A 13649-nucleotide genomic window follows, 5' to 3' on the forward strand; every position below is an offset into this window, starting at 1 on the left:
GTTAATTTTTGAGAGTGGTGTAAGATAGACTTCCAGATTCATTCTTTTGCATGTCTAATTTTCCCAACTCCATTTATTGAAGAGACTATCTTCTCCCCATTGTATATTCTTTGTGGTAAATTAATTGACTGTGTAAGTGTGAGTTTATTTCTGGGCTCTCTATTCTGTTCTATTGATCTATGTGTCTGTTTTTATGCCAAACCATACTGTTTTAATTACCACAGCTTTGTAATATAGTTTGAAATCAGAAAGCATCATGCCTCCAGCTTTATTCTTTCTCAAGATTGCTTCGGCACTTCAACCATTTTTAATTTGGCTTGTTTGTTTTTTTGTTGTTGAGTTGTAAGAGTTATTTATATATGCTGGATACAAGCTCCTTTCCAAATATGTGATTTTAAGATATTTTCTCCCCTTCTGTGAGTTGTTTTTTACTTCTTGATAATAACCTTAAAGCATAAAAGATTTTAATTTTGGTGAAGTATCATTTATTTTTTATTTTGTTGCTTGTTCTTGTGGTGTCATATCTAAGAAGTTGTTACCTAATTCAAAGTCATGAAGATGTACTCTTGTATTTTCTCTAAGAGTTTTATAGTTTTAGCTCTTACATTTAAATTTATAATCTATTTTGGCTTAATGTTTCATATCATATATTTCTTTTTAATCTTCAAGATCATAGTAGTTTAGAATATTCTTTACTAGTTTAGATATGAAAAAATTAGTAAAGAGGTTTTTTTTGGTTTTTTTTTTAGGAGTCTTCTTAAAAAGATGATCACTGACTCATTGCAGACATGGGACATCATATCTATTTATACCATCAAAAATATACCTCATCTGCATAAGCTAATTCAGTGTGTTTTATAAGAAGAGAAATTCAAACATAAGGTAACTTAGGAATGGCTGCCAATAGCAGCTGAGATAACACTCATTAAAAGAGTATGAATAATATCTTGATTACAAGTAAAATCTTGGTTTCATCTTTTTAGCCCAAAATTGGCTAAGACTACATATCATTTTTTAGTCTGATTAATGGCAAAGTAACTAATTAGAGTCAGAAAGAGATTAGCAAATTATTCAAGATGTCAAGTGCAGTCAAAGTGCCATTTTGTCATCGATAATATAGTAAAGCTCATAGCGACAGGTGTGTATAATAAATAGGAACTGAAAATACTCAGATCTTGAATTGTCAAGGTAATGTTTTTAAAATCAGCATTATTTAGATTTGGTTTTTTTTCTCTGAATTATCATACTGTAGAATTGGGCTTTGGTTTAACTGACATGCTAATATTTGGTGTGTATTTTCTTTTTGCTTTGCAGGATGTACAGAATCAAAAATTAAAGACAAGCATATGGTACTGTGAGGTAAATGATTGTTTCTTTCCATGCATACTGCACTCTTGATCTTGATCTATTGAAAAATATTATTATTTTAAGGAATAGATATTATCTTTGTGTCAACAGTTCCTTAGATCTGCAACAAACCTAATTTATTAGAATTCATATCATTGTATGGCCATAATTTCTGGTTGGGTCTACCATCTTTAGGAGTTTGATGGGAAACTTTCTCTCCTAATAATAGTACCAGCAGGCTGATCAATTGGGTTATTCAACCAAATCCCCCTTCAGTTCTTTAATAAGGTTGACATTTCCTCTTTTTGACAAGTTGCCTTTTGGGCTACTACTAACAGGTTTGGGATGATGAATTTTTATCCTGGAATTCCAGAATGTTTGATGATATTAGAGAGATATCCCTACCTCTAAGTGCCATCTGGGCCCCTGATATCATCATTAATGAATCGTAAGTGTGCCAGGTATATTTCTGTGGGGTTTAGACTGCTAGGAATATTCAGGCCATTTTCTGCCTATTTTTACTCATTGTTGCTATTTTTTGTTTCTCAGCTTGAAGAGGAGCATATTGTTAGGAATATTCCAGTTAAAATATCATGAATTGACATCATTTATGATACAGATTTGATTATTAGAGCTTAAGGTTACTCATGGATTTTTTTTGTGTTATAATGGTAGCAAGCGAGTTAATTTATGAGGTTGTCATTGCTGCATTCACCCATCTTTGCTACAGTGAATAATCTCAGGGAGAAGTGAGTCTGTCCTTGCACTTCTAGGCTATTCGTGGGTGTCACGGACACTATCATCTCATAATCAGTTCCATGTATTGAACCATCCAAAGCTCTCTGTGTAACAACGAGGTTTTTTGTGTTTCATATAGCATGAACATTGAAAGATTACCTGGCTTTCCTTATGTTTATGTGAACTCATCTAGGACTGTTAAGAACTCTAAGTTCATCCAGGTGGTCTCCGCATGCAGTTTAGAGACATATGCTTTTCCATTTGATATCCAGAATGGCAGCCTAACCTTCAATAGCATTCTACACACAGATAAACTGTGAGAGGTACAGTCTTCTTGTGGGAAACATACCTGTGATGAGTTGGCACGCATAGGTGAAATTTTATTATGCCACTTCTCAGGTTTATTCTTGCATATAATTGACTTTTTACAAATCGAAATCTCTTTTTGTAGTTACTTAGCTCCTGCTGTAACTCAGACCAAATATAGAGTTGTGCCCAGATGTATAGCCTATTGCAGCTGTTGGTTTGGGAATACAATATTAGGCCTCTACTGCCACTGGGAACATTATAAAAGTCTCATGAGCAGCTCCATCATTCTATGAATAGTGGAATCTAAACCCTATATTCATAGTTGGTATTTTTTTTTTCATGGCTAGAAAGATTTTATTTCACAACTCTACCCATAATTCAAAATGGTTATATTGAATCTCATCTCAGCAAGACTGTACATGTAGAGGCAGGAGTAAAAGGAAGGATTTGATGTTGGTGCTTCTCTCTCTATGTGGAAGTCAATTGTTTCTGTTGTTTTCAGTGGAAGATGTAGACTTAGCCTTCTTGAGGAGCAGAGAAGACATTAAGCATGACAAAAAGTCATTGTTGAATGATAGTGTGTGGGAGATTTTTTCTGTGTCCTCAACATACAACAGCCTGCAGAGCAGCGCTGGACATTGTTCACTGATTCAGTTTCACGTGGGTCCTTCACCTTCCTGTCCCTGTTGCCTACTTCTCTGAAATCTTTGGCTTTCTCTGCTGAGAAATCTCTGCTCTGTTGCATATTCTCATTCATTATCATCTAAGAACTGCCGATACAGATGGCTCTGGACATCCACTTGCATTCTGGCTTTTCAGAGACCACAGGTTTATTAACAGATCCTGAACTTCTGCTATTGATTCTCCATGTGTGAATATGAAGAGACACCAGAGACCTGAACCCCTCCACCACAGTAGGAATCCTCAAGCCTTTCAGTACATGCTAACATCCTCACTTCCAATTGCTTCTGAGAGAAAACAGAAAAAACAAAAAAAAAAACCCACACACAACAATAAGAAATTGGGAGAAGAGTGTCTCTTCAACATTATTGTACTGTTTTTAACTGAGTAAATTATTAATTCCAGATGCAGATGCATAAAATTACAATATTACTAACTTGAATGTCTTGAGGGGTTAACTAACAAATCACCTGCAGGATCGTCACAGACCACTGGTGGTTTCCAGATCAGAGAGAACAACTTCTCTTAAAGGATGTGATGAAAACCCAAACTTCTCAGATGCACCACCAGGAATGCTCTTGGTTGCACTGTTCACAGAGAAATTTGTCCAGCAGGGCCCTGGCTGGGGGCGGGGAGGGGGAGTGGTTAGGACACTGAAACTGCCTTGCACTCCCAGGACAGCCATTCTCCCTTCCCTGACCCTCCTGGCAAAACATCCTGATATGATGGCTGCAGCAAGTTCATGCAACCAGTAGATTCACTTTATTAGTATTCAGCTCCGCTTTTCTGCACAAAATCAGCTAGTGGTGATAGTATTTGGAAGGAGGAGGGAATCCTTTATGCCAGGTAATAGATTTGATTGAAAAATAGAGACTATAGACAGATCAGGATTGCACACAGATGAATTCTCCTGAAAGTAAACCTTTTGAATAAGAAGGAAAATTCAGACTAGACTAAGGCACTATGGTTACAATGGATAATTATAAGCTAAGGGGTTGTGGTGATGAAATAAGCTATTATTGAGGGCACAGATGCCCCTCCATTGGTTAAAAGTGTTGTATGCAGCTTTCCAGCAAAGCTCTTGTTATAGTGGAGCCTCTTAGAAAAAGCTGTAGTTTGAACCTGACTAATGTATAACTCTGAGTACTAGCTAATTGCAACTCATACCTTCCTAGTAGTGGGGTTTAGGTTCTTACCTATTCTGCTTGGGGTTTAGCAAAGCTTGCATTGTGGCTTGTTTGTCCACTTTTTTTAGCGAGAGGATGGGAGGGGAAAAAAAGAAAGCTTTTTTAATTTCGATGAGTTTCTTGGCTAAGAGTAAACACCTCATTGATTTTAAAGATATCAGCCTGCAAACATTATTAATGCAGCCCGAATAATGGAGAGCATTAAAGGCAAATGTGAGGGAGTAGCACGTGCAAGGTGGAAAACAGTCACCTACCAAGCACTCTGGAGAACGCTGCACACACCATTACCTACACTGCACGGAGACGAACAAAGGCAAAAGATGGGGCTGGCAAACAGGAGCATGCGCGTGCTCTCTCTCTCTCTCTCTCTCCATAGTGCAGCCATTATTTGTAGATACATGTCACCTTTCACCCTAAATATTAATTTGCCTTTTCAACAGTGGGCAAAAGGTTTTCTATGTACTAGCTCCATTTTAAATATGATGAGCTGAGGCATAAACAATTAAAGAGAAGGCTTCCCTAGATCTCAGGAAACGGAGTCTCAATACTTTGTTCTCTTCACTGCCATGCTTTTTCTCCATTTACTGGAGGTGGGCAGAGACACGTTTTATGCTCTCAGAGCTTTTCCTTCGATCCCTTGCCCTGGTGGCTATGGTAGGTTATCCAGCAGGGCTAGATTCCACCCAAGCCTTCTGGAACAGAGTAGGGAAGGAATCCTGAGTAGAGTCATAGATCATATTTGGTAGGACAGGGAACCAGACTTAGGAGCTTAAAGAAGATTCAGTGACTATCATAGTTCTTTGCTTCCCTCAAACTCTCTCAGTCTCCATGCTTCCCCATTCCTGCTGTGTGCACCACGGCTGGGCTCATGTTCTCTTACTTTGTATCAGACATACTGTTCTAAATTTAGCAACTGAGGCACCCCAGTGTCCTTCAACAGCCCTTGGCCAATGATGGGAAATTTAGAGCCCAGTTCCATTTGAACTTTGGGCTCGCCAGGTTCCTGACAGCAAAGAGCCATCTCCCTCTTAATCTAATCACCAGTTGTGTCCCAGTCCAGAATACCCAGCAGGGAGTTGAGGAGAGGTGAGGCAGACAGGAGGAACAATGATCTATTTGAAATATGTCATTGCTCTGGGCCTTGTGTACACTGCTGCCATTGAAACAAAATCAAGTGTTCTGGATGCCCTGTTGGTTCCACCTAATGTGCAATCATAACTGCTGGCTCTAGGACACGTATTGTTTATTAAAGGGCACCGCTGATGTTTTGGAGTCAGGGTGCATTCCCCAGGGGGCCCAGAGCAGAGGTACTTCTGCCTATAAGGATATCTGTGTGCAGCTGGGCACCCGATCCAGCAGCCATGGAAGGGGAGGTTTCCTCCAATACATTATTGGAGGTGCTGGTTCCCAGAAACAGCAGGGTAAGCATTCAATTTCTGTATGGCAGTGGTGTTTGTTTGTTTGTTTGTTTGTTTGTTTGTTTTAAGAATGAGGGTAGAAGTGGAAGGAGGTAGGAATAAAATTTAAGAATTCATACTGGATGAAAAAGGGTGGGCAGCTGTGGGAACTAAAGTGAATCCATCCATAGATCTCACACTAAGTAAAGTGTTCATTTGGGCAAGAATTGGGGGGCCCACAAGGGACTTCTAGAAAAATGCAGGGGGGCAATTGGGAAAGAAAGGTGCCTCATTTATCCTCTTTTGTTGACATAATTTTTCTTTCTCGTTTAGAGTCATTTTGTTGAGATATCTATTGAATGCATCTCATAAACTTGATAGAAGATCCTTGTGAGTGCCAGATCATCAGTGGGAGAGAGAGAGAGAGAGAGAGAGAGAGAGAGAGAGAGAGACAGAATTTAGAACCCTAGAAATATTTTCAGAGTTACTCGAGTAATCCTGGAATCATGGACTCTGCTCATTCTCATCTAGCTCGAGCTATGGTCCAGGTTTAAGAAACTCTCACTCTAGTACAAGGATCTTACTTAAATGGCAGTAACTTTCCCATTCTTTCTGAATTAAGAATGTTGGGAGGGGCTTGGGAGAAGAGGAAAATGGGCTTTGGTATGAGCCGTGAGTCTGGGCGTCAAAATTTCAACTATGTCATAAAGACGGTCATGCAAAATTGAGTACTGGTGGGGTCTACCATCAAGGAGGCAATTAGTGGCTAACCTTGGGGCCTATTCCATCTCCAAGGAGCTCTCCACACACACATTCTGAATTAGATTGATCTCTTTCATTAACAACAATAGGCTCCAAAATACCTTTGTGTACTTATTATTACCTGGCTTTAATGGATAATGAAATTGTGGCATAATATTGCTAACACCTGAAGGGTGTCTAATGGAGAACATGGACTGAAACTAAAGTGCTTTTTCTTCCCTTTCTGTGGAATTTAAAGGCACCAGCTCCTTTAGTCCATTAAAAATGATGGGCTCTAGGTAGGGGCAGTTTCGCAGAGAGCAGTGTCTCACTGAGTTGGTGACATCCCTTCCCCCCAGAATGAGCAGAGATTGCTGCCTCTGGCATGGCCTCAGCGGGCTGACCTCAGTAGGAGAGCCCCCATGTGGGCTAACTCCACGATCCCACCCCATAGAACTACGATGCAACTCACCAAACACCTTTTGAGCTCTTATCTTTGACAGGCTCAATGGTAAGCACTGAGACACAAACATGAATAAAACAAGGCTCCTGATACTATTATACGCCTCAAAATCTTCCCAGGGAGACATAATAACAATAACCACAAATGGAGCATTTTCTCTATGTCAGGCACCATTTTAAGGGCTTGTACATATAATCCTCACTTCTGTATGAAGTGGGTGCTCTAAGTATCTGTAGTTTTACAAATGGCTGAATTGGGGTGCAGAAAAGTTATGTAACTTACCCAAGGCTACAGTGTGACTGATGGAGCCTAGAATTGAACCCAGGCAATCTGACTCCAGAAACTATGTGCCTAATTCTATATGATAATTACACAAAATTAAACATAATCCCATCTATTTCAGCCCATTCTTTGGCATCTGTCCACTGTGTTCCTAGTGCTGCCGTAACAAAGTAGCACAAACTGGATGACTTTAAACAACAGAAATTTATTCTCTTACAGTTTTGGAGGCTAGAAGCCTGAAATCAAGGTGTCAGCAGGGTTGGTTCCTTCACAGGCTCTGAAGGAGGATCTGTTCCTTGCCTCTCTCCTGGCTTCTGGTGGATGACTGTGATCCTTGGCACTTCTTGGCTCCTAGATGTGTCACTCCAATCTCTGCTTCTATAGTCACATGGCCTTCTCCTTTGTGTGTCTCTTCTCTTCTTAAAACCAAACTAGTCATATTGGATTAAGCGCACGCCTTCTCCAGTAAGACCTTATCTTAACTAACTAGACCTGCAATGATCCCATTTCCAAATAAGGTCACATTCTGAGATTCCAGGAAGGACAGAATTATTGGGCAGGGCAGGGGGTGCATTATTCAATCCAGAATAGTCCGCCAACCTCTGGCTTCCAAAAATTTATGTCTGTCCCACATGTAAAATACATTCATCCTATGACAATAGCCCCAAACATCTTAACTCATTTCAGCTCCAACTCTAAGACCAAAATATCATCTAAATATAAACTCAAACATATCTAAATCTCAGCATCTAAATCAGGCATAGACTCTGGGTATGGTCCATTCTGAGGTAAACTTCCTCTCCATCTGCAGACTCGTGAAACATCTAACCACCATAGTTTGGGTCCTCATCCCATAAGACAGGGTAGGGGAGAGGTGTAAAGGATGAGACCTGTCCTACTGACAGTCCTAATTCCAATATTTAGGATAGCGCTTGACACTCTGTTCATGCTCAATTAATGTTTCTTGAACAAGAGAATAAAGGGCTTTTGAAAATCAAATGAGATAATGAATACACAACATTTCTGAAAACTGTGTGATAAAATTAGTATTTCTTTAGGCTGCACTGGTCTCGTAGAGAAAATTTGCCTAGTCCATAACATTGCCCCCTATGTCAGCCCCAAGGGAAAAGGCAGATTCTCTGTTCTTGAAGAAAACTAAAACTGTAGGTACTGTTTGATCTGTCCTAAGAGTGGCAACATCCTTGCTAAAGGTAAGAGAATGGATGAGGTAGTTTTAGAGGGTCTATCTTTTTAAAAGCCAAACAGACAGGAGAGTTTTCTGCTTTGTGTGACAGCAGAAGCACATTGTCTCTCCTTGTACCTATGTTCCCCTCTACTTTCAGCTACTGTTGATATTCAGTGAGAAATATCCTCCTGACAGGACCAGCTACATCATTTGTAGGGCCTAGTGCAAAGTGAAAATGCAGGGCCTCTTGTTAAAAAATTATGAAGAACTTCAAAATGACACCAGCAGAGCATTAAACAAAGCGCAGGGCCCTTCTAAGTGTGGGGGCTCTGTGCAACTGCACGGATTGCACGCTCGCCCATGAAGCCGGCCTGCCCCCCAACCTCTCAGCTCTTGTCACACCTCTCCTCTGGTAACTGCACTTTCTTGGAAATCAGAGGTCCCGAGGAGCCACACCACCCACCCTTGGTTCTGACTCAAATTTACATTCACTATCTACATCAGCCTCTGGGTGGAGAGGAGTCATCTCAGCATGTGCTATGTACAGAGGAACTTTAAAGAGTACAACAGATAATCTCAACTGTACCCAAGATGTTTGGCAAGGCAAAAGTAAGCTGCCCTTTTACATAGGAAAAATCGAGGCATGGACAGGTTAAATACCTTCACCTGGTGTTGCTTGAACAAGCACATGTAGGCACTGGAACCCTGTTCCCTTGACTACATCTGGTTTCTTTCCACTTAACCAATGTGCTTATCTGCAGTTTTCTTTAGGGAGATATTCTTTTATTTTTCATCCCCTTCATGTAATAGCTGCCATGAAGTCTCTAGGAGGTCTACTACTCCTACCCACCAGAGACAGCAGGTGTGGTCACCCCCCACCCACCATCCCATACGGCTAGATCACCAATAGTTTAGGCTGGGCCCACAGTACAGGACCCCTGTGGGCTCTGACCACTTGGATCTCTTCTTGCTGCCCCCTCCTAACCACAGCCAGCTCAGTCACAGCATGATGAAGGGAGCTGGAAAGGTGCAGGTTAATGACGGTTCATTTTGTTGTTGTTTTTCTTGTTGATTGCATCTTGGTAGAAATGTGTTTTAACGAAATTATTGCAAAGCAGTGAGTGTTGCTTTGGTTTGAGTATTTGCAGCCAATTATGTTCAATGCGAAAGACAACAGCCAGGCTGCAATCCGCCAAATGGCTCTGGCCTGTCAAGCTCCACTGAGTCGGTATCTGCACTCAGACCCAATGGCTGGGGGGCCCCCACTCTCATCAGCAAGACGATGTCTGGTCTTACCTAGCCAAGCCATTCCCTTGCCACCTTCTGTACCATCCCTGGCCTCTGTCTCGGTTCATTTCTATGTGATTCTCTTCCAGAGCAGGTGACAGAGGTGAGCAAGAAGAACCCTGAACTCAACTCAGAAGTCTGGTCAGATCAAGAGTTATAGCTATGCTGTATGAGAAAAGAACACTGGGTTTAGAATCAGCTCTGCCACTTACCTTACTTAAGGGGGCTGAGCTTTATTTGTTAAAATTTATAATGTGGGAATATTATATTACCTCCCAATAAGCTTGCAGTGAAGATTTAACCACATCACATGCAGTAAAGCATCTAGTGTACTCTCTAACATATAGAAAATTTTCAATCGTTTTGTGAATCAGAGAAATGGGAGATTTCAGACATCGTTTTTTCCCAAATTCGACAACAAAGGGCCCAGTCCATTCATTTGTTCAGTAAACATTTATTGACTATCCACTATAAAATAGGTGTTATCTCTGACTCTGCAAGAGATTAAAAAAACGTCACTGCTTTCACCATCAAAGGGCCCTGTCATTCCCTGGTTTCTCTCCAGGAAGGATGAGAATAGTTAGTGTTTACTAAAGATAATTCTTCTCACCATCTCAGAGAAGCTAGTTGTAAAAAAAATGACAGCTACAATCATAATAATTTAATGAGACTAATTCCCAGCTACAAAAGCCACTTAGCATCTCTGTGAGCCCAGCTGTACTACGGTCATCACTGGATATCTTCAACTGGCCCCTGATGCCTTCAGCTGGCCCCTGATGCAGATTCATTTTCATTTTCCTCTGCCTTTGTGCTCCTGGAGACTTGAGCTGGGGCCTGCAGAGATGGGATCCCTGGTCATGTTTGGCCAATAGGGGATCAGGGGAGCAGTGGGAGAAGATTGGAGTGAATGGGGTGCTTATCTCTCCGTGTTCCTTTCTGTGGAGTTGCCACCAGGCTGAATGTGTCCTTAGGAGGAAGATACAACTCCTGTCCAGCAGCCCTCTCCACATGGCTTTCCCCTCAGGTCCCAGTCACGTTCCTAGTCCCTGGCCCCTTAATGTGTTTTAACGAAATTATTGCAAAGGTAGGAACAGCTTTTCCAGTCCACTCAAATCTCTGGGGCACTGCCCTCCTTCTTGTCGTTTCCCTATGCTCTCCCGCACCTTATAAACAGCCTATTAAGCCCTTCCAAATTTCCCAATTTAATTGTGCTATTCCTGCCCTGACTCCAACAGATACACAGGTGCTAAGGAGCTTACATTCCAAGTAAGAAGATAGACTAAACCAAAAATAATACAGTATGTTACGTAGTAAGTGGTTTAAGAAGAAAGATTTTGGTGTAAGACCTGGTTTTAAAACAGTTTCTCACGCACCAGCTATGTGAGTTTTGAAAAGCAATTCATCTCTATGAACCTCAGTTTCCTTATTTATAAAATAAAGATAATAATATCCAGCCCTTAGAGTTGCTGTGAGGATTGAATAAGACAAAACATATGAAACATTTTGTCTGGTGCCTGGCAAACAGCAAGTGCTAAATAAATAGTAGCTTCTTATTATAATTATTAATATTAATATTAGCTCTATGTAAAAGTTTGAAATATTTTTCTACTTTCTAAACCACAAAATAGTCTTCTATTTCTAAACTACATAGACTTTTCATATTATACAAAAAAATTGGAATTTCAGGGTGAGTTCTTGGCTGTGGGTTTGGCCAAGCATTAGTCCATCAGCTTACATCTTCTTTTCAACAGATACCTTGTCCCTGGCCAGGTAATGATTCGCAGACTCTTGCTGGTCTACCTCATGAGCCTGCTGATTCCCAGCATCTTCTTCATGCTCGTGGACCTGCGCTTCTACCTACCCACAACTTGCCGTGCCAGGATTGTGTTCAAGACCAGCATACTGGTGGGCTATACTGTCTCCAGGGTCAACATGTCCGACAAGATGCCACAGAGCGCAACAAGCGCCCCTCTAATTGGTAAGCAGCCTTGGGGTCACTGGACACCCACCTTATCTGACTCCTGTCAAAGATCTGCTTTTGCATTTCAGCTTGGGGACGGAGAAGCCCCCGAGACTGCAGCTAATTCCACCTTCTCCCGTTCCTTCCCTCAGGGGTCTTCACAGTCTGTATGGCCTTCTTGGTTCTCAGCTTATCTATGTCCATCTTGTTGGTCAAATTTCTTCACGACCAGCGGTACAGTTGGCAGGAGTGGCCCCTCTTGTGCCTTCAAGAGACACTGATGCTGATTGGCCTAGAATGGATCCCAAGGCCCAGCTTGCTGGGATAACAGGTTTGTGAGAAGCTCTGAGGTCCCTACCCTGTTTTGCTTTATCACCCTCAGCACGAGCTCCCATTGGTGAAACACCAAGTCATGTGTCCAGCTGTGTGAAAATTTGAAACACCTGCCTCTTAGCCTCTGCACTGCATTTCACATGACCTCTCTGGAGACAGAAAGCTGCCTCCTGCTGGCTTTCTAGAAAGTCTCATTTTAGTTTGGAGGTCATATCTTTAATCCCCTTAGCTTGTTTTATTTTCTAGGTTCAACCAAAAACATAAAGTGACTGAGCCATCGACTCCAGAATAGTAGTGCCATATGCAATGCGTGTATATATCTTTAGATTCTAGTAGCTTAATATGAAAAGGTTTAAGAATGATCCCAGCCACTAAAGCTGCAACTGAGTCAACATGGGCTGGTCCTTAGCTCAGAAAATCTCTAGATGGATTTAGCCTAGACTCCTTACAAACACAGTTCTGCCATGTTCTCCGAGGCTTACTTCAGCACAGGCTTGCCTCCCCTCAGTAAGTAGGGAGAGAGTCCCCAACCCCAACTCAACCCAACTCTGCCAAGTTTTGCCCATAATCTTCCTTAAAGGATGAGGCCATTAGCCTCAGTGGAAAGTCCGGGAGGACTTTGATGGCACCTCATTCACCTAAGGTATTTTTCTCTCTCACACAGAGTCCCCTGTCTGTTGAGACCACCAGGCTCAGTCAGGCACCCTGAATGAAGTCTTATCCCAGCTTTAATCTATCAGCAACTACTTCTGAACCCAAGACCAGGCTGGCTGGCCCTCCTGGAACACTTTGACCACCTGCTCTTTCGAGGCTACCTTGTCATGCTGGGACTCTACACCATCACCCTGTGCTCCCTCTGGGTGCTTGGAGTGGCTTGTGAAGATCGAAGTCGGCTGGTCTCAGTCAATGTGCTCTCACAGCACTTGGGGAAATCTGAAATTGGAGGGGAGAAACAGTGGGTTTAAAAGCTCTCCAGCCCCTGTTGCCTCTTTTCATTCAGTCCAGGTATGCACACCTAATTTTATCAATAGCTCATTAGGTGTGCATACCTGGACTGAATGAAAAGAGGTCATGATAAAAATGGTCATGATAAAAATGCATAAACAGTAAAAAGTATATAGTGAAAAATACGCCTGACTCCTTATCTGAGTTCACTCCCCAAAAGTGATCACTATTAGCAGTCTCTTTCAGAAAATTTCTAGGCATGTACAAGCATACATGTATGTTTTAGCAGGTTTTTTTGTTTGTTTTTTTTAAGCGTAGTATCCCTTCATTTCCCAATCCTTGCTTGGTTACTCATTTAGTCAGTCATTCAACAAAATCTTTATTGAGTGTCAAATTCTAGGCATTGTGTTAGGTACACCAGAAAATAAGTTAGTCACAGAACATTCTTCCCTTGACTTGATTCCTGAGGTCAACCTTGTATTAACCAAAACACAAAATTCCACCATATCGGTATCCTGAAGCTCTTATTCCACTATCCCAGTTGAGTCCATCTTCCCCTGTGCTGCCTCAGCAGTGCATTACTATTGCACTGGGAATCAGGTGCCGAGGCTTCCAGGCCCAGCCTAGCACATTTAGTCAATACACACCATGGGTAAGGCACTGAACTGGAAGATAGGCTTCATGCATGGCCCTTGGTTCAAGAAATTTATAATCTGCTATCTTTGTAGTAATCTGCTTGGGCTGCCATAGCAAAATACCACAGACTGAGTAGTTTAAACAGAGATTTATCTCC

At 41.6% G+C, this 13649-nt stretch overlaps 1 protein-coding gene across 1 annotated transcript in view; it reads left to right on the plus strand.

Moving 5' to 3' along the window:
• The window catches only part of HTR3B (5-hydroxytryptamine receptor 3B), a 58890-nt gene extending 46014 nt beyond the window's left edge, over positions 1–12876 (plus strand). The window contains 9 exon segments of the mRNA XM_039886969.1: positions 1315–1359; positions 1686–1795; positions 2225–2391; positions 2894–3054; positions 11389–11596; positions 11731–11847; positions 11850–11909; positions 12576–12674; positions 12677–12876. Coding sequence (XP_039742903.1) covers positions 1315–1359; positions 1686–1795; positions 2225–2391; positions 2894–3054; positions 11389–11596; positions 11731–11847; positions 11850–11909; positions 12576–12674; positions 12677–12876 — 1167 coding nt within the window.
• Positions 12877–13649: the final 773 nt, after the last annotated feature.

Source organism: Pteropus medius, unplaced genomic scaffold, assembly GCF_902729225.1.
Source record: "Pteropus medius unplaced genomic scaffold, Ma_sr-lr_union100, whole genome shotgun sequence".
Classification (NCBI taxonomy): domain Eukaryota; kingdom Metazoa; phylum Chordata; class Mammalia; order Chiroptera; family Pteropodidae; genus Pteropus; species Pteropus medius.